The sequence below is a fragment of the Castor canadensis genome, chromosome 18 (genome assembly GCF_047511655.1).
Source record: "Castor canadensis chromosome 18, mCasCan1.hap1v2, whole genome shotgun sequence".
NCBI classification, from domain to species: Eukaryota; Metazoa; Chordata; class Mammalia; order Rodentia; family Castoridae; genus Castor; species Castor canadensis.
Genome location: NC_133403.1, coordinates 42,182,760 through 42,202,587, shown reverse-complemented (window position 1 = coordinate 42,202,587; position 19,828 = coordinate 42,182,760). Strand labels below are relative to the sequence as shown.

The following is a 19,828-nucleotide window of genomic DNA, read 5'->3' as shown; positions in this document are numbered from 1 at the left end:
CACAGCTGGCCTCGACTTACCTTTCTGTCTTCACCTCCCATAATTCCCCCAGGTCCTCTCTGCGTCATAAGCTCTGTGTGATTCCCGCCTCCCTGCGCCTGCCTCTGTCACCCTTCCCCCTGGAGGCACCCCCACCCCATGGCCTTCTGTGCCCAGTGTGTGTTCAAAGCGTCCCCTCTGCCCACTCCCATCACTTCATCCTCCACCTGCCACAGCTTGTCCGTCAGGTGTCCCAGTGCCCGGCCTGCTAACAGAATAAACACAGTACATTCTGGTCACTGTCATCAGTTCTGCAGAGACTGCAGCTCTGCTTCCTCCCCGTCCCCACACCTGACCTCTGACCTCTGCCTTCCAGGTGCCCCCCTGTTTCTCTCCCACCCTCACTTCTACAACGCTGACCCAGTCCTGGCAGAAGCGGTGCTTGGCCTGAGCCCCAACAGCAAGGAGCACTCCCTGTTCCTGGACATCCACCCGGTGAGTGCTGTCCCCTGCCTGTGAGCAGGTTCCCCAGGGGACACTGGCCCTGCTCTGCCCAGCACAGAGCTGCCCCAGACCCCACTGAGGGAGGCTGGTTCCTTGGGCACTGAGTCTGAGACATCCAGCCATCAAAAGTCCCCACTGTACCTGACTCCATAGTTCAAGGATGTCATTATCTCTTTATGAGGATCTATAAAGGACCATATGGCAGTAAATTAATTAGGGTTATCAGCCCGGTGTGTCTCCTGTGCATTTGAGGGAGGCACCCTCGGGCTGTGTGAAGGTGTCATAAAGATGCAAAGATGCCGAGATAGCGAGGCTAAGTCAGTTTGGGAATTTGTCCCCTGTGGTGTTCCTGCTAGGAGCAGGGCACAGCAACAAACACATGGGTCCCAGGACCCACCGCAGCCCTTTCTGTGAGAAGTACCCAGCCGGGGTCACTGGCTTCCTCAGAAATCTGAGGGTGTGTTTTTGTTCTCCCCAGGCTGTTTTTACCCCTTTTTTTTTGTTGTTTGGTAGCACTCGGGTTTGAACTAACCTTGCAGCACTCGCTCGGCAGGTGCTCTGCCACTTACGCCACACCTCAACCTCAACCTCATTTTTAAATTTTTTTTTGGCAGTGCCAGGTTGTTGCACACTAGACAGGAGCCACACCTCCAGGCTCCTATAGACTTTTTAAAAAGTAATTTTAAATTGAAAAATAAAAGTTGCATTAGTGGTGTATGACATGAATTACACACGCTGTGAAATGGCTACATCAAGCTAATTACCCATTTATTTATTTGTGGTGAGAACACTGAACATGAGTCAGTCAGGTGTGGTGGTTCTGTAATCCCAGCACTGGGGAAGCTGAGGCAGGAGGACTGGGAATTCGTGGCCAACCTAGGTTACATAGCCATGTCCTGTCTCAGAAAACCAACCTCCCCCGGAAAAAAGAGACAACACCAAACCAAACAACCCCCAAAGTGCTCTAATGCGCTCTCTCAGCTGTTTTTTCAAGAATGGGATACATTGTTCTTCATGGAGACATTGAGAGTCACAAGGTGATACATTGTTGTGATCCAGAGCCGCTGGTCCCCAGCCCATCTCCTGAACCTATTCCTCCCACAGGACTGAAGTTTTATAGAGGGACAGCCCTCCCTTTTCCACACCCCCAGTCCTCGGTAACCAGCGTTCTGCTCTTGGCTTCTGAGTTCCACTCTTAGATTCTGCACAGCAGTGAGACCACGTGATATTTGTCTTTCTGTGCCTGGCTCATTTCACTTGACATAATGTCCTCCTTGGTCCTCCATGTTGTCACAAATGACAAGATTTCCTTCTTCAAGGCTGAATAGTATTCCACTGTGTGTGTGTGTGTGTGTGTGTGTGTGTGTGTGTGTGTGTGACCTTTCTTTATTCGAATGAGTGAGCAAAGGGCACTGAGCTTGATGTCATTTCTTTGCAACAGTCACCAATGTGCCGGGAGCACAGGGTGCTGACATCTGGCCTGCTGGCTTCTCTTCCTGTGCAAGGGGTTGCTGGGCTCCAGTGGTTCTGTGCCAGCTGCCTGAGCTCCCTCATGGCTGACCTTCCCTAAGTCTGTCAGAGCTCCTTTGTGCACGCTGGCCCACTCCATTTTCCTGTGTCCTCCTCAGACCTTCTTAGCCACTGAGCAGACACTCAGCTCTCACTTTCTACCTTCTGTCATTGAAGGTCTGAGGCCCATGGCTTCCAGCATGAACGCACTCTGTTCTGTGCTTCTGATTCTTCGTTCAGTGCATGGAGTTGAGCTCGGGAGGCCAGAGAGAGGCCAATGTCTCCTGCTGTCTGCTGGGGACAAGTGGGGGCCAGGAGAGAAGGAGGGAGGGAGTGGCCCTTTGTTGATCTGGGTGTCCTGGCGGGGACACACACACTTGCCATCCATTGGCTTCTGGTGGCCGCCTTCTGCTCCTAAAGCCAGGGAGGGTGTGCAGACTGGACTGGGCTCTGAGTTCAGGTCTCTGTTCTGTAGGGTACATGGGACACGCAGGCAGGATGTCACCTACTAAGAGGGGGCCTGCCAGTACTGGAAGGATGAGCCAAGAGGTTATAGGACAGGTTTTCTAGAGAAGTGAGTGGCCCAAGTAGAGACCCCAGAATGAGGAGAGCAAGCCAGTGGCAAGTCACATCTAGGTCCCCAGGGCTGTCCCCTAGGCTTGGTGACACTCCCAGAGGATTCAGTTTAGCTGAGGTTGACCACAGAAAGGATGAAGCCTAATGGGCAAAGGGGCAGGGTGCGTGGAAGGAAGTCAGAAGCCAGGGCTCTGGTGTCCCTGTCCCTGTGGTGTCACACAGATATGACAAGTTCCCAGCAGTGAGTGTGACATGTGACAGGTGCTGTCTACCCAGGAAGCTGATAGGACCAGGTGTTTGGGGCCTGGTCACAGAGTACTTCAGTCCCTGCAGCATCCCAGGGAGACAGCAGGGCCCAGCACTGGCTGTGCACTCAGTCCTCACAGGACCATGCAGGAAGCCCCTCTTACCAGGTAACCTGAACCCCACGTTCCCAGACTAGTGCTGGCCGCTCATGTCCCCAGCCGCGGTGAGCAGGTCTGTGCGGCCCACCGCGGTGTGAGCTCTACACACACGGTGACCTCGTGCTCATCGTCCTGGTCCTCAGTCCTTGGCTCCCAGCACCCAGCAAGGCCTTGGCCCAGCTGCTCTTTGCCCGGGTTGGGAGGGCCTGGGATGCTTGGCTGTAACTGAGACGATTCCCTTCCCGTGTGGTGTTCGTGACAACTGCTTTTGTGACCCCACCTATGGTTACCTTATTTTGCCCTCACAGAACGTTAGTGCGCTGGGCACAGGTAACTCCATTTTACAAACGAGCCCTGGGCCTCTGACCTCTGACCTGGGATCCTTCCCAGCCGTTTCCTGACTTCATTCCAGATTCTGGAAAAAAGTATCTCAATTAAAAAAAAAAGAAATAGCTTTCTGCAGAAAGGAAGCTGATTATTACCACCTCAAGTAGGAAATGACAAAATTCTACAAAATTAAAAAAAGACAAAGATAAACAAGCACAGCCAGGTGCCAGGGGCTCATGCCTGTCATCCTAGCTACTTGGGAGGCTGAGATCAGGAGGATCAAGGTTCAAGGCCAGCCCAGGCAAAATAGTTATCGAGACTCCAAAATAACCAGAGCAAAATAACCAGAGGTGTGGCTCGGGGGGTAGAACACCAGCTTCGCAAGTTTGAAGCCCTGAGTTCAATCTCCAGTCCCACCAAAAAAAAAAAAAAATGAAATAAGCACAAGGAAGAACCTGTCCTTGGGCTCCCGGTGTGATGCTGTCACCTGCAGAAACGCAGTCCTGTGCAGGTGTGTCACCGAGCCTTCGTGTTGGGGAGGAACTGAGCAGACACCTCGCCTGTGGTACTGAATGTGGAACTGGGAGCTGGGAGTTAGGAGACCCCGTGAATGTGGGTTGAAGAGGAGTCACTCCTGTGATTGCGACATTAGCACAATAGCTGGGGACAGACAGTGGGGTCTTGCTGACCCCAAGCTCCCATGACCCAGAAAAATACCAGCCCTACTCTGGGCATACAAAGCCACAGACTCCCTGTCACTGGAAGGAGTTGATGACATGAAGCCCAGTGCCCCAGGACAGGACCACCCATGTCCACAGGCCCCAATAAAAGCTTGAGGTCTGGGGACCCCTGGTGCAACTCCGTCTTGAGCCCACCCTCCTGTCTGCAGGAAGCCCTGCTTTGCTCTTGCTTTGCTTTGCATCCACACGCCTGCTCCCGCCTCAGTCTCCTCTGCGTCCATCCTTCAATTCTTTCTCCCACAAGACCAAGAACCTTCTGGGCCCCAGCCCCAGTGACAGAGCAGCGTGGGCACAGCCAGAACCTTCCAGCTGGTGACAGGCTGGCCCCGTAGAGGTGGCCGGTGGGGAGGGGTGTTTTCTGTTGGGAGACTTAGCTCATGCATGCAGAATTTCTGGGGCCCTGGACGCCCCAGCCTGTGGCTTGTCATGGGGGACAGGAGCGAACCCTCTGGGGTGTGCCCTGTGGAGTGGGGCTGGGAGGGTGGCTGGTTCCTCACTGTCTTGTCGCCACAGGTCACCGGGATCCCTATGAATTGTTCTGTAAAGCTGCAGTTGAGCCTCTACGCCAAAGCCGTCAGGGGCATCGGGTGAGTGGGGCTGGAGCCACATTGCTCACTTCCCACAACGGACGCGCCTGGGAGCCGGACATGGGAGGGACGTGGGAGGGACGTGGGGGGACGTGGGAGGGACGTGGGAGGGACATGGGAGGGACGTGGGGAGGGACGTGGGGGGACGTGGGGAGGGACGTGGGAGGGACGTGGGGGGACATGGGAGGGACGTGGGGAGGGACGTGGGGGGACGTGGGGAGGGACGTGGGAGGGACGTGGGGGGACATGGGAGGGACGTGGGGAGGGACGTGGGGGGACGTGGGGAGGGACGTGGGGGGACATGGGAGGGACGTGGGGAGGGACGTGGGGGGGACGTGGGGAGGGACGTGGGGAGGGACGTGGGGGGACGTGGGGAGGGACGTGGGAGGGACGTGGGAGGGACGTGGGGGGACGTGGGAGGGACATGGGAGGGACGGGAGGTCCCTGCTGGAGGATCTGGCCCAGCTCACCTTCACTCTCAGCTCGCAGCGCCCTGTCAGATCCCCTCTTCCTGCCTTCACCCCCTCCCCAGAGTTAGCCAGAATGTTCCAAGCTGTTTCTCACTCCAGACTGGAGAAATTAAAGCGAGGCCAAACCCCGTGTTAAATGAAAACTTGCCGAGGGCCTGCCTTGTAAGTGCAAGGGCCTGAGTTCAAACCTCAGGACCACCAGAAAAAAAAGAAAAATGTACTGAACGGTGTGCTTAAGTTTGCTCCCTTTCCAGAGGAATTTTATAGGCACTTGTTTTTTTATGTTTACGATAACAACTTTAGGGAGATATAATTCATATATCATAAAACCTACAATTCAGAGGCTGGGGCGGGGCTTGAGTGGTGCAATGCTTGCTTAGCAAGTGCAGGACCTGAGTTCAATCCCCCGTACCCACAAAGAAAAACACACAAAAATAAAACGAACAACTCAGATTTGTGCAACCACCACGACCACCACACGAAATTTTAGAACATTTTGATCGCCCCTTAAAGGAATCTCTTCCTTCCCTGACGCCCAGTCTTCCTTCTTTCTCTGGATTTGCCAATTCTGGGCATTTCATACAAATGGAACCACACACACTGTGGCCTTTTGTGACTGGCTTGCTTCACGTAGCGTCCTGTCTTCAAGGTCCATCGTGTGATCGAGTGTTGGTCGTTTACACGGCTGAATAATATTCCACCATAGGTAGACCACATTTTATTTATTGGCTGATGAACACTTGGGTTGGGTCCGGTTTCATCCATTGTGAGTGGTGCTCTGTGCCTCGGTCTGTGTGGACAAGTGTCCCCTTTCTCCTGGGTCTGTACCAAGGAGGAACACGTCTGAGTCACTGGTAACTTTCAGTGCCAGCCTTTCTCATAGGGAGACCCTGCTTCAGAGTAAACTTTAAATTTTTAGAAAGGTTTCATTGTCATAGAAAAGTTGTAAAAATGGTTTTGTGCCTTCTTACCCCCACTCCGAGCTAATCCTCACCCCGACTTGTCAGCCTCTTGCATCAGTCTCCACCAAGGAACGCCAGGTGCGGCTTGTTTTCAGAGTCGCTCAGGTCCCGCTCCAGGACCCAGGGCACATCAGGCACCTGCCTCCTTAGCTCCACTTGGCTATGACTAGAAGATGTCCCCTTGCTTTTCACGTTGACAATTTGACAAGGACTTGTAGGGTGTCCCCGCCCCTGTGGGATCCGTCTAGTGTTTCCTGATTAGACTGGGGTGAGGGTTTGGGGGCTGAAGAGCATGGAGTTCAGGAGCCATTCCCATCTCCTAGCAAGGGCCTTCTCACGTGGTGTTCACCTGAGCACCTGGACGAGGTGGCCTTTGTCAAGTTTCTCCAGTGTGAAGTCCCAGCCCTTTCTCCCTTTAGAGTTTGTTGCATTTTAACTCCCCACACACCTTTGCATTTGCCACGTATGTGGATTTATCTTCCTGTGACCCTCTCCCCTCACTTCTCCAGCGGTCCCCCCGACACACACATATCATGGGTTTGGTGTACGTCCCTCCAGGTCCTTTCTACTTATTTCTATCCATGTATGTATATGTTGTCATAGGGAAAATCCATATTCTGTAACATGCAAGGTCTTGTTTTGATTATACTTCTGTAGCTTGAGTGACTCTCAGATGTGTTCTTTGGTGCATTTGTGGTATCTGAGCACCTATCTTGTTCCTTTTTCATTGCTGCCTAGTATTCTGCTGTGTCACAGGTCAAACATTCAGATGGTCTCTGTTCTTGTCTTTTTCTTTCGGTTTGCTTTTGTGACTTCGAGAGGCACCAAACATCCTTAGGCCTCTCTGTACACACGGGCATCTCTGGGGCAGTCACTGAAGTGCGTAATTGCTGGGTTTTGGGGTATTGTGGTGGAGTTAGATTTGGCTGAATACAGCCCCAAAATGCTGTGTCAGGCCACACTCAAATGGGTCAAAGCTTTGTTGTTACTGTTTAAATCTTATTTTAGAAGCTGTCAGGAAGCAGACAAGCCCAGAGTGGCATGAAAGTTCCCCAAAGACATTCATGGTCAAATCTAAGCCACTCCGTCATCTTTCTGTTCCTTTTTCTTTTTCTTTTGCCGAGCCAGGGATGGAAGCCAGGGCTTTTCCCGGGGTAGCAGGCACTCCACCAGTGATTTCTCAGCACACACCTTTCACCTTCAAGCTCACCTCTGCTCCATGGGCTGCCGAGGCTGAAACTGGAGGTTTAGAGCCCAGGCCCAGCCACGAGGCCCTACAGGCCAAATAAAAGGCAGAGAAAGGACGTTTATTCTGTGGTGCAGGCATTTTATGTCAGACGTGAGCTGTAGGTTTCACTAGACAAAGAACTGGGGGCTGGGGAGAGAGGTAGGTATACTAATCAAATAGTCCTGGTCACAGGGGCATTCCAGTGGGTCACTATCTCCCTCCTTTGTTACCTGGCAGGTAGTCTATCCTGAGGAGGCTCTCTTGTTCCTTGGGGTAGTTTCAGTCCCTTGTCATAAAGATGATATCCATCAGTCCTGTCTATTCTGGAGCCCCAGGTGATTGCAAAGTGACTGCAGAGAGAATGGCTTAGAGCAGAGATGCAAAAGAGGCAGGGGTGGCGAAAGAGAAGTGTTCACTTCCCAGCTGTTCTGGGAATGCTTCTGCTAACGTCTCATGAGCCTGAACTTGCTCACACAAGCTCCCAACTCCCCGGACACGGACAGTATTTGAGCTGGCTGAATTGCTGTCTTGCATAAATTTCAGGCTGTTTCTAAAAGGAACAACAGATGGCTATCAGCAAAGTCACTGACAGCCCTTGCCATATAGGAGATGTGAGTTTAATTTTAAGAGAAGTTGCTCCCTGCCAGGAGAGCCCCCCACCCCCTGCCACCCCGAGCAGCACAGCACGGTCCCCAAGTCCCAGGCCTGCACGGTGGCGAGGCTGTAAGGCTCCTGGATCGCACACCCAGCTACGTGACCCACAACACCAGCAAGGCTTCTTTCTCACCTGCTTGTCTTGCTTGCTTCCAGGCAAACCGGGAAGATCCAGCCGGTGGTCCTGCCGCTGGTGTGGTTTGAAGAGGTGAGGCTGCCCGAAGAGGGTGTGGGGTCAGGAGCCCGGGGGAGGATTCGTGTGCATTTGAGGAGTGTGTGGGGTCATTGTAGAGAGACACAGGGCCGAGGCAGGGTGGACAGTGGGCATTGCCCAGTGCTCTAGAAACTGCCCTGACCTAGCTCTTCATGTCAACAATCCCAGGGAGCCAAAAGGACCACGGGAGACAGGGAGGCAGGTGGCAGCTGCATCTTGTCAATGCACTGGTCGCTTCATTGAGGGGAAGAAGTTGGTTTGGAAGGAGCCAACTTTTCCCTTTAACTTTATTCTCTCCCAAGCTTTTCAGTGTTTCTTCTGGCCTAGATTTCTTTTATTTTGTTGTTATTTTTGGGCCGCACAGGGATTTGAACTCAGGACCTCACACTTGCTAGGCAAGCTCTCTACCACTTGAGCCACTCTGCCGGCCTTGTTTTGTGTTGGGATTTTTTTGAGATAGGGTCTCGGAACTGTTTGCCCAGGGCTGGCTTCGAACCTCGATCCTCCAGATCTCTGCCTTCCAAGTAGCTGGGATTCCAGGTGTGAGGCACCAGTGCCCGGCTATGTTATTTTTATGTTGTGTTTATTTTATTATTTTATTGTCATGTTATATTATATTACGTTATTTCCAGTCTACCCAGACTTAAACGAGGGTTTGCTAATGGCCAGGGCAGCTCCGAAAGTCAAGTTCAGGTCCCAGGTCAGTTACAGCTTGGCGGAAGCGGAGCGTCGCACCTCACAGACGTGGAGGGCGCCAGGCGCTTTCCGTCCCCTTGACCACGCCCCTAACATCCTCGAACTCCGCTCATTGGGTACGGAAAGAGATGGGCGGGACTTATGGGCCATAGCCACCTTCCATTGGCTACAGCTTGATCACATGACTGAGCCTGACGGCAAGGGAGTCTGGGAAATGTAGTCCGCCGAGTGCCGTGTGGAAAGTGGAGTCGCCCGCCGACGCCCCAGCCCTGGAGCTTAGGAGAGCAGGGGGACAGAACTATAGAAAAGGGTGCTTCGGCGTGGCTCCTGCGCCCTTAGCTCGGGACTAGTTCACCTGTTCGTCCTTCTGTCCCCCAGAGCGGAGCCATGGAGGGCGAGCCGCTGAGCACGTTCTACACGCAGCTGGTGCTGTGGCCCAAGGTGATGCAGTACGCGCAGTACGTGCTGCTGGCGCTAGGCGGCGCGCTGCTGCTCGTGCCCGTCGTGTACCAGGTCCGCAGCCAGGTAGGTGGCCGCGGGCGGGCGGGTGGGCGGGGCGGGGCGGGGCGGGATGCGCGGGATGCACGGGATGCTCGTCTCTGCCGCGCCGCCTCTCGCATCTCTCGCACCTTGTGCTCCTCTTCTCTGTCCTGAAAGGCCTGGGACCCTCCCTGGAGGGGATGCAGGTGGGTGCCAGCGTGAGACCTGGTGCTTAATCATTTGGTCACCAAGTGGGCACCTGCTGGATGCAGGGCACACAGACAGGCGGGACCCTGCTTGAGGTGGAGGGGTTGGCATTCTGGCCGAGGAGGTACACGAACACCAGGTTCAAAGTCAGGTGTGGTGCACACGCCTGTAATCCCAGCACCCCCTGCAGGCTGAGGCAGGAGGAGGGAGAGTTCGAGGCCAGCCTGGGCTACATAGTGAGACCCTGTGTCAAAAAACTGTAACAACAATAAAAACCCAAGTAGGAAACAAAAGATTTTACCACCCATGAAGGTGTTAGAGCCACTGTGATTTAAGTGTAAATTTCCTAATGGTCACATTAAGTAAAATGGGTGAAATGAATTCTAATTGTAAATTTTGTTTAAGCCAAGTATATCCAAAGCATTGCAGCAGTATAAAAGACATAGAAATTGTTGTGTGTGTTTTTTTTAAATTTCTTTGAAATCCAGTGCGTATTTTACACTCCATCCAAATTTCACTGCGTTTCAGGGGTCCAGTAGCCGGGTGTGGCTGTCATCACCTGTCTGAGGGGACTGGATAAATACAGGCAGGGACTTCACACAGCAGTGCAAAGGCCCTGGGGGCACATTGAGACCAGGGTGGCTGAGATGGAGGGACAGAGGGAGTAGGGGAGCAGGAAGGATGTCAGAAGGGGACAGGTGGGTCACCAGAGGAGGGTCACACAGGGCCCTGGGATGCAGGTGAGCAATTTGGAAGTGATTACTAGAGTAATCGGAGGCCTTGGTCAGTTGTAGGCAGACGGCACCTGGGTTGAGCCGGGCAGAAGCAGGTAGGGGCAGACTGGGGCAGGGCGGCTCACAGCAGGTAGAGAATGCAGGCGAACACCTGCTTTCAGCCCCTAATAGAGACAGGAAGTAGGACAGGGGTGACAAGCACCCCTCAAGCTTGGGGCCTGTCATCCACCCAGTGACTCACGGCCTTTACCTGCCAACATTTGCCAAGTCACTTACTTTTTGTGAGGTGCTGTGGGCAGATCTGGGGTGTCCAGAAATGACCAGAACATGAGGTCTGGAGACCAAGGTCAGGACAGTCTCTCAGGCAAAAAAGTCTGTGCAGTCGCACGGTGACGGGACGGTCATGACCACAGTGATGGGTGGGAGGAGTCTGCAGAGGTTGGCCATGATGCTTGCACCAGAAAGCCACCCACAGGGGCCCACCTGTGTCGTCCTGGGAGCACAGGCCGAGACCTTCCACGCTGCTCACTCGGTGCTGATGGCTTTCTCGCTCTCTGGTGGCTCTCTCCTGTCTCGGGGTGGAGGGGGGTAGTGAGGGCTGGCTTTGCTGGCTTGCTGTGGGGATCACAGAACTTTCTAGACTTTTCACCTAGGCCTGCAGGCCTCCACTTCCCTTCCAAGTCCCCAGCCTCTAGAGGATGTCTCCACGAAGTGGCCGCGAGCCTCCCGCTCTCTATGAAGCCACCTCCAATCTTGATTGTCCTTGATGTTGGTCTGTGCCCGTTCTCTGTCACTGTCCAGTGAGAGCTGGGTCCCACCAGGCTGGGACTGCAGCCAGCACAGGGGAGCCCTCCGGTGCCCTGGCTGGACTCTGCGGAGGACAGAAGGAACCAGAAACCAGGCTTCAGCCTGTGGAATCTTCCAGACAGGCGTCATGGTGGCCTGTAGTGAGACACCAGCTTCCTGGGGCTGGGAAGAGCCGAGGTCCAGACAGCCTTGGTCCTCTGGTCCCTTCTGTTCCATTCCAGGAGGACCGAGGGGAGGGAGATGGCTCCCTTGTCCACCAGGAACGTGTTTGTTTCTGTGACCCTGTGCTCAAGACACCTCTCCCTGTGGCGGCCAAGGGGTTGAAATGTGTCTGTTGATGTCTGCTTTGCATTTCTGTGTATTTGTCCTGATTTTTCCTCTAAAAAAGTTTTTTTGCATGCTGGTCAATTCAGTGTGTTTTCAGAGAAATTTCTCTTCTTAAACAGTTTTTTGTTTTTGTTTTTGTGGTACTGGGCATGGAACCCTAGATCCAGGACTTTGAGCTTGCTGGGCAAGTGCTCTACCCTTTTCGTTTGCATTTTGTTTTTGACAAGAGTCTCCCTAACTTTGCCTGGGCCAGCCTCGAACTCTCCATGCTCCTGTGTAGCTGGGATTACAGGCGTGGTCACTACGCCTAAGGCTGCAGTCTTTCCTTTCCCATGGCTGGAGATGGAACCCAGGGAGGCCTGGCACACGCGAGGCGAGCGCTTTACCACAGGAGCCACACCCCAGCTGTGTGCAGAAAAAGAAAAAAGAAGTATTTTGATGGAAAAATTGGCTTTGGGGACTGAAACACAGTGCATGGGACTGGGGTGCGGCTCCGAGGTAAAACCACATGCTTTGCCTGCACGGGGTCCTGGGTTCGAATCCCAGCACCACAGAAAACCAGACCAACCAAGACCACTTGCCACACCTCGATTCCATGATTCTTGGCCAGCTGGCCCTGCCCACCTCTCGCTTCCTCTGGTGGCCCCGTTGTCAAGTGAAGGACCCTGGCCAGTTGACTTCTCCCAGAGGATGCAGCCACCATAGTGGTGAGGGACCTGGGACTTCCATTGCTGCTCCTTGCCCACCTGTCCTTAGCTTTGGGGGACACGGTGGCGGCCACGGCGGTGGCCGTCACACCAACTATAAACGAGCTTGGTTGTCTTGTAGGCGAGGTGCCTTTTATTTTGGAGTAGCAATAAAGAGGGCTCAGAGGACAAGGAGGCCGTTCAGGCCTATTCTGAATCACTGATGAAGCCACCAGCCAAGGGCACGGTGCTGCAGGAGGCCAGACTGTAGGTGCGTACCAGGTAACCCCGCCCCCCGGGGACCCGCCACCTCAGAGTCTGCTGTGGCCCTTGCTGGGGGACAGGCCGCCCTCTGATGTTCCCCGAGCGTCCCCCGCGTGGGACGCTTTCCTGGGTCTCCAGGGGACTAGTTCCGGGGCCTGCTGTGTTATTGCAAGGTCTTGCTAGAAAGGCGAGATCACGGCCAGGCCTGCTGCCTCTCAGCCTTCCCTCCCGTGCGTTACCCTCCCCACCCTGCCCGGCCCTTTGCTAGCGGAGGCCAGAGAGTCCTGGAATCGAATCCTGCTGGCCTGCGAGGCTGCATTTCAATGATCCCCAAAGGGGATTTTGGTGTCGGAGGCCCAGGGACCATTACACAAGAAACATGGGCCTGAATCTTGGATGGCTGACCAAAACCAAAGAATTTAGGCATTAATTGAGCACTAGATGTATATCCAGGCCTGATTGTCGGGCTGAGCACAAACAGGAAGTCTGGAACACTCAGTTGTCTGAATTTCAGGTCGTTTTTAGTAGAGCTGTGTCGCCTGTGCGCTGAAAGCCTACTCTGCCAGCCTGTTTTATCCGCAGCCCTCCCTGTGGAGGAGGTGGCCAAAGCCCTGGTTCCTTGTGACCTCTAGGGCCAGGCCTCAGGAGCTAGTCCCCGTGTCTCTGCCAGGCAGGTGACAGAATAGCCGCAGGCCCTGCAGTTTGGGGTTGGCAGGGTGAGTGCCCCCATGTGCCTCAGGGATGTTAGGCTCCAAGGACCCTCGTCAGGAGGGCGGGAGGTGACAGCCCTGCTCCTCAGCCAGCTGTCACCTCCACCTCACTCACTTGGCTGCCAGGGCTGTGGGAGGAAAGAACACAGAAGCAAAGTGATGGTGACTGACCGCCCGGGAGGAAGGACAGTGGGGTCCAGCCAGGCTCAGGCTCCCGTGCCCACCTGGGAACAGCAGGGCAGGTCCCAGTGCGTCCCTGAGGGCTGAGGAAGGGCCCCAGGCTTGGGACAGGGCAACCTGGCCTGTCCCCACTTTCTTTCCTGGAACCTTAGCACTGGGTCCCCGGTTGGTGGGTGCCCTGCTGTGTCCGGCACAGGTCCCTTGTGCAGAAGCAGGCTGGGTGGCTGGGGACCGCGGGCACCCTCAGGCAGAGAGAGCAGCAGGCCACTGTTAGCACAGATGACTGGGGTCCAAGGTCACTGCACCTCCCTGACTTAACCAGGGAGCCCCCACACCGCTAACGAAACCAAACCGCTTTTCTAGAGAAAGGTTTTTCTTAGAGGATCCACTGCCTGGTGGCAGGTGGTGTGAGCCCCACCCAGAGCCCAGCCCAGCCCAAGCCAAGAGTATTTGGGGACTGCAGTGTCCTCGTTGCCTTTAGTGTGTGTAGGGGACGCCTGGGAGCCCAATCCCTGCAGGCAGCGTCCACCCCTAGATGAGACCTCCTGGGAAGACCCCACCCTTTGCTCTGCACCTGGGTGTGTGTGGGGTGGACCCAAGGGGCTTCTTTGCATGGAAGAAGAGGGGAAACGGCCTCACTAGCCCAGGGGATGGTTTTTAGATGAATAAGAGAAAGGTAGAGCCGTGGGCAGAGGGCTTGGCAGTCAGGTTTGGCTGGGTGCCTTTGGGCAGTGCACAGCCTGGACAACTGTACGGGGCGGCCCTTTTGGGAAATCCTCTGAACCTTTCTTACCTTCTCATTGCTCTTTCTTCCATTTCAAGTCCTCCTACGTCAGATGTGAGTTGGAGGGAGGAGGGGGAAGCTGCGGGGCGTTTTTGGGAGCTTTGTTCCTTTGTCTGTCTTGGGAAAGATCCTGGTCTCCCCTTTGGAGTTCTTTTTTGGTCTTTTTGAAAGACAGACCCAGCTGGTCTTGAACTCACCATCCTCTTGCTGGGATCGTAGGTGTGTGCCACCATACTCAGCTGTCCTTTTCTTAACTCAGTGAACCTTTACCGTGTGGGGTTCTGGTGGCCCCAAGGCCCAGTGCTGCCTCTGTGAGGAGGGACTGGTCTGGCTCCCAGGAGATGAACCAGCATGCCCACCCCTGCACCCTCTGTCTCCCCAGGGCTCCAGTTTGATCCCCAGCCTCCCCACTAGCAGCCCTTGGGGGCTGTGAGCAGACACAGGTGGTGGGGGGCTGCTGGGGTGCGGAGGCCTGTCTGTTCTCAGTCGCCCCGTGCTTTGCTTTCTTTGAGACAGTCTCACTGTGCAGCCCAGGCTGGCCTGGAACTCGCCATCCTCCTGCGCCCACCTCAGAGGGCTGGGACGACAGGCGGGGACGCGTCTGGCTGTGTCATTCTTATTACTGTTGTCCTTACTAATTTTTTTTTTTTGCAGTCCTTGGGTTTGAACTCAGGGCCTTGCACTTGCCGGGCAGACGCTCTACCACTTGAGCCATGCACTGACCCCCTTTTGCTTTTTTTTTTTTTTTAATTCGTGCTTTAGTTATCTTCAGATGGGGTCTCGGTGCTTCCTGTCCAGGCTGGCCTGGATCACCTTCTCTTCACGCCTCCCGCGTAGCTGGGACGACAGGTGCACGCCACCACACCTTGCGTTTTATTGATTGAGACCTGGTCTCTTTTTTGTCTGGGCTGGTCTCAAAATTCCGTCCTCTTGATCTTTACCTCCTGAGTTGCTGGGATTATAGATAAGAGCCACTGTGCCTGGCTTACGAACTTTTTTAGTTGAGAAATATTTTTTAAAAATGTAAAACCAGATAAGCTACAGTCTGAGTCTCTTGGCATCTGTCCTTTCTCTGTCCTTTGTCCCTCTTCCCAAGTCCCGCTGTCCCATTCCCAGAGGCCACTGTGGGAACTGGGTGGGTATTTTCTTTCCAGATCTATCTGTGGCTCATGGATGACAGGTGGTCTTAACAGTTCACCCAAGCTCTGTGGTTCCGTGAGTCTCCAGTGACTGGCTGTCTCCTGCTGCTTCCGCCCATGGCGGCTGGACAGGGTCGCCCTGTCCTGTGACTGTCCTTTACACCCCATGTCCTGTGCACAGAGATGTGTGTCATTTCCTGTTTTTCTGGGGGGACAGTGTTGCACCCCAGCCCAGGCTCCTTGCTCTGGCCTCTTTCTGTCAGGCAAGTGTCTCTGGGCCTCAGTTTCCCTGTCTCATGGCACCCAGATGGTCCCCTGTGAAGAGCCGCTCTGCCTCTGCTTACCCTGGGGCACGTGTGTGGCAAGTGTGCCAGAGGGAGGTGGAGCGGGAATGGGGTCGGGCCGGTAGGGTTGGGGGACAGGCTGGTGACCCAGCTTTTCCTTTCTCCACAGGGTCGCGGTGACACTGGGGGCCAGCCAAGCCTGGTCTCTCGGCCAGACCGGCCCCCCAGCCTCTGCACCCCACTTCTTAAGGACTCTGTCAGCGAACAGGCCGCCAACCCCACAGCCTGACCCTGGCTGCCACACCCCCGCTAGGGGCAGCTGTGTGTTCCCAGGCGTGCGCAGACACGCAGGGATGGCGCTGCTGCTCTCTCTCCACGTGACCCCCGGGCCTGACCACAGGCACCATGGGCGCTGTGGCCTCTCTCTGGCTGAGCCAGGCTCTTACCAGCCCTGGTTCCCTCTGGCAGGCATGAAATGCTGAGACCCAGGTGGTCACTCACCCACATAGGACAGGCCTGTCAGGCCCAGGGCCCAGGCCGTGCCCTGGAACCCAGACTGGGGACACTGGTTATCTGTGCCAAAGCCGGGCAAACAGCCCGGCACCCAGGTCTCCACCAGGAACTGCTCCACCCCACAGGGCTCCGGGGTCCCTGTGTCTGTACAGGCCCAGAGTGGGTGTCAGCCCGTGTCCTCTGACCTCTGCTTACGCCACCCATGCACTGAGCCGGCCACTCCCTGCAGCTGTGTCACAGACCCTGTCCCCCCAAGCTTCTCAGCTCTTAGGTGCCAGGCAGAGGTGGAGCGGCCCGGGCTGGCGTCTGGTCGGGTAGCCTGGTGTGCCACCCCAAGGGCAGGGAGGCCCATCCGCCTGGCTCTGGTCTCTGCGGAGAGCCAAGATATGTTTTCTACTGGAAATGAGTTTTATCATCTTTTAAAATGATGTCACTATGAAGCAATAAAGTTTTTGTGAAAATTGAACGCTGGGGTCTGCGGCAGTGTTTGCTGGGCGGGGCTGGGATCGGGGTCTGGGTGCCCCGCTTGCTCAGAAGTTGTTCTGGTGGCCTCCAGGCTCGAGTGCCCCAGGGCTGGGCACCAAGCTGCCACTGCCGTCCTCCACCTCCAGCCTGGCGCGCACGTGTGTGATGCCTGCATGTCGGGAGCGGTGGGGTGGGTGGCGGCCCTTCCCTCCCGGCCACATGGAGCTCCTGGGCCTTATGTGCTCTCTGTCCCGGTTCCTAACGGACAGAGGTCAGGTCTCGGGGCCCTGCGTTTCTGTGTCACACACAGCAGAACAGAGAAGTGCTCGGGGGAGTGGACGCACGACCGTCTAAGTTTCCGTCGAAAGTTCAGATAGTTGCACAGGTCAAGTTTGTGACCTCGTCTGGGTGAGGTGGTTGTTCTGCCCTCCCACCTCCCCTCACCCTTGAACTTGCATTCTTCCTGGCCTTTGGGGTTTTATCTAAAGTTTATGCATTTGATGCTGTTGAGGCTTTTACTGACCGCCCCCCTCCCGTGTGTTCCTCAACACAAGCACCTGTGTAAGGTGAGGTGAACTTTTTGTTTTGGGGATTTTTTTTTTTTTTGTGGAACCGGGATTTGAACTCAGGGCTTCACACTTGCAAAGCAGACTCTACCGAGCCACCATTTTGCTCTGGGTATTTTCTACATAGGGTCTTGTGAACTGTTTGCCCTGGTTTGGCCTTGAACCGAGATCCTCCCAATCTCAGCCTCCCGAGTAGCTAGGATTACAGACTTGAACTGCCAGTACTTACTTATTTATTGGGACAGGGTCTCTCTAGGTTGGCTAGGCTGGTCTCAAACCCCCTGGCTCAAGCAGACCTCCTGTCTCTGCCTCCCGAGCTGGGGTCACAGGTGGGCAGCACCACACCGCGTGGTGAAAATGTTTTGGTGTCTCGGTCTTCTCGGCCTCCAGAGACCGAGGACAGCGCAGCTGGGGAGACTTTTTAACACCAGCGTTTTGATCCCAGCTCCAGGGCTGCAAGTCGGAGGTCAGGAGCCAGCACAGTGGGGTCCTCATGGGTGCCTGTCCCCGGCCTGCAGGCCACCATCTGTGCCCTTCCCGCCCTTCCCAGAGAGAGACAGAGACAGAGGTGTGGGGGGGGGAGTGGAAGTCCACGGATCCTTTGCTTAGGGCCCCGCCCTCCCGGCCTCCTGTCCCTTCCCGGCTTCCTCAGGGACTAAGCGCCTGCCATGCACCAGGGCCTCCTGCCCACGGAACTGGCGCCTCACAGACCCCCAGCCCGTGATCTGGGCCACCATCGGCTCTGAGCACAGTCTCAGAGGGAGCGCCGTGTCAGGTGGTCCTCGATCTGGCGGGGGTCGCGGGAGCATCCCGTGCCCTCCGCCCCGGGTTTGTGTCAGTCGAATCGGGTGTGCACGGTTAGTGAATTAACTCTGGATGGACCCTGGCCCTTCACTGTGAACCCCACCCCACCCCGTCGACATCTGTCGCCACCTGGGGCCTGTGAGGCCAGCTCTTCCCTGGGCATCACAGCTGTCCCCGTGTCACACGCCCCCACCTTCCCACGGACCCGGCTTTTAGCCGCACTCTGGTGGAGGGCGATTACAGTGTCCCAGCGTCGTGACCGAGCCGTGGTGTTGGGCCTTTGTGGCCACCTGCAGACCCAGGGTACAGTTGGGGCACACAGTGGCTTTGGGGACCTGCAGGGGGAACCGGAATGCTACCCCCCAGGACCCGGGTGGGTTTCACACAACGCCACACCTGCGCATTTTGTTTTGTCACCCGGTTGCTGGGACACCACGGTTGCCATCAACCCTTCGCAGACAGAATCAGGGCGCCACCTTGCTTTTCTCAGTGAGAAGCTGGGAGTGGCCTGTGCGCAGCGCACCCGCCATCTGCCGTCAGAAGCCACCTGCAGACTCGTCCCTGGGGGGCGTGGGGAGTGTCCCTTGGTGGGGGCCGGGGCAGGGCCTGCATGGCTACGTCCTGGTTGTGTGAGGACCTGCGTGTGAGCCTCGTCAGGACCTTTTGCTTCCACGCTCAGAGCCACTCGTGTAGAAAACAAGAGTGGCGCTCCGTGAAGCGTTCGTGTCCCTGCAGGAATTCTTCTCATTCTGTGATTTTTTTTTTTTTTGGCAGCACTGGGGTTCGAACTCGGGCCTCACGCTTGCTAAGCAGGCGCTCTGCCACCTGAGCCTCTCTGCCAGTCCTTTTTTTACTTTCTAGTCATTTTTCTAAGAGTCTCTGTTTTCCCCTGGACTGCAATCTTCCTGCCCACCCCTCCCGCATGGCAGGGATGGCCGGCGTGCACCCCCTCCCCCCTCCATCTCCCCCTCCCCCTCCATCTCCCCCTCCCCCTCCCCTCCATCTCCCTGTCCCCCTCCTCCCCCTCACCAGGTTTTTGCTGAGATGGACCTAGAACCTCGATCCTCCTGATCCCTACTTCCCAAGTAGCTGGGATTACAGGCATGAGTGAGTACGCCTGGCTTGCGTGACCATCTTCCTCTGAGCGTCTTTCTGAGGTTGAAATGGGTTTATTTCTGCAGTAATGTTTGTTCCTGTCCCCAGCCAACTGCTTCACTCAGGCCTTAGTGAGGAGGCCAGCATCTGTCCCAAAGCTGGCAGGACAGGCTTTAGGGACGCCTGCTACACCGTCATGTTTCAACATGGCACTGTCCTAGGGTGCTGTAGAAACTTTTTATTTTGGGGGGGCAGTCTGGAATTTGAACTCAGGGCTTGACACTTGCAAATCTGGCACTCTACTATTTGAGCCACTCCTCCAGTCCATTTGCTCTGCTTATTTTAGAGATGGGGTATCTCAAACTATTTGCCTGGCTGGCCTCAAGCCGTGATCCTCCCAATCTCGGTCTCCCAAGTGGCTGGGATTACAGGTGTGAGCACCCAGCTGTAGGAGCGTCCTGAGACCCAGCTCCACCTGTTAATTTGATTCCCTTTTTTATGTGTGGCACTGGAGTTTAGAACTCAGGCTTTAATGTGATGGGATTTTTCGAGATAGGGTCTTGAGAACTATTTGCCCAGGATGGCTTTGAACCGTGATCCTCCTGAGTTGCCGCTGACATTTTATTACTTAAAATCTTCATTTCAAGAATTCAGTTTGAGAACAAGGCAGCCATTTGTGAGATTACAGGGCTGGCAGTATTTTCCCCCATCGCGAGATGTCCCTTCAGGTACTCCACTCCCTGGAGGCCTCTGCTCCGCCCATTATCACGTCCTCCTACCCCAGCGGACCGGGTGGCCCTCGGGACACCTCGTCCTCATTAAAGGCCCAAATCCAGCCATGCTGCCTTCCCCAGGAAGCCTCCCTGCCCTCTGCTTCCTCCGCTTTGCGTCTTGGGGCTCCCAGAGCCCTTTGTGCCCCATTCCTCATGTGGG

At 55.4% G+C, this 19,828-nt stretch overlaps 1 protein-coding gene across 3 annotated transcripts in view; it reads left to right on the top strand.

Annotated features, from left to right (window-relative positions):
* Positions 1-16,431, top strand: part of Scarb1 (scavenger receptor class B member 1) — a 64,202-nt gene extending 47,771 nt beyond the window's left edge. Inside the window, exons 8-13 of one of the 3 annotated variants that reach the window (XM_020185762.2) lie at positions 356-474; positions 4,553-4,626; positions 8,097-8,148; positions 9,229-9,375; positions 12,234-12,362; positions 15,622-16,431. In XM_020185762.2, coding sequence (XP_020041351.1) covers positions 356-474; positions 4,553-4,626; positions 8,097-8,148; positions 9,229-9,375; positions 12,234-12,362 — 521 coding nt within the window. In that variant the 3' untranslated portion in view covers positions 15,622-16,431. Of the gene's footprint in view, positions 1-355; positions 475-4,552; positions 4,627-8,096; positions 8,149-9,228; positions 9,376-12,233; positions 12,374-15,621 lie in introns of all 3 variants that reach the window. The other 2 variants (XM_074061002.1, XM_020185759.2) reach the window with 2 other exon arrangements.
* Positions 16,432-19,828: the final 3,397 nt, after the last annotated feature.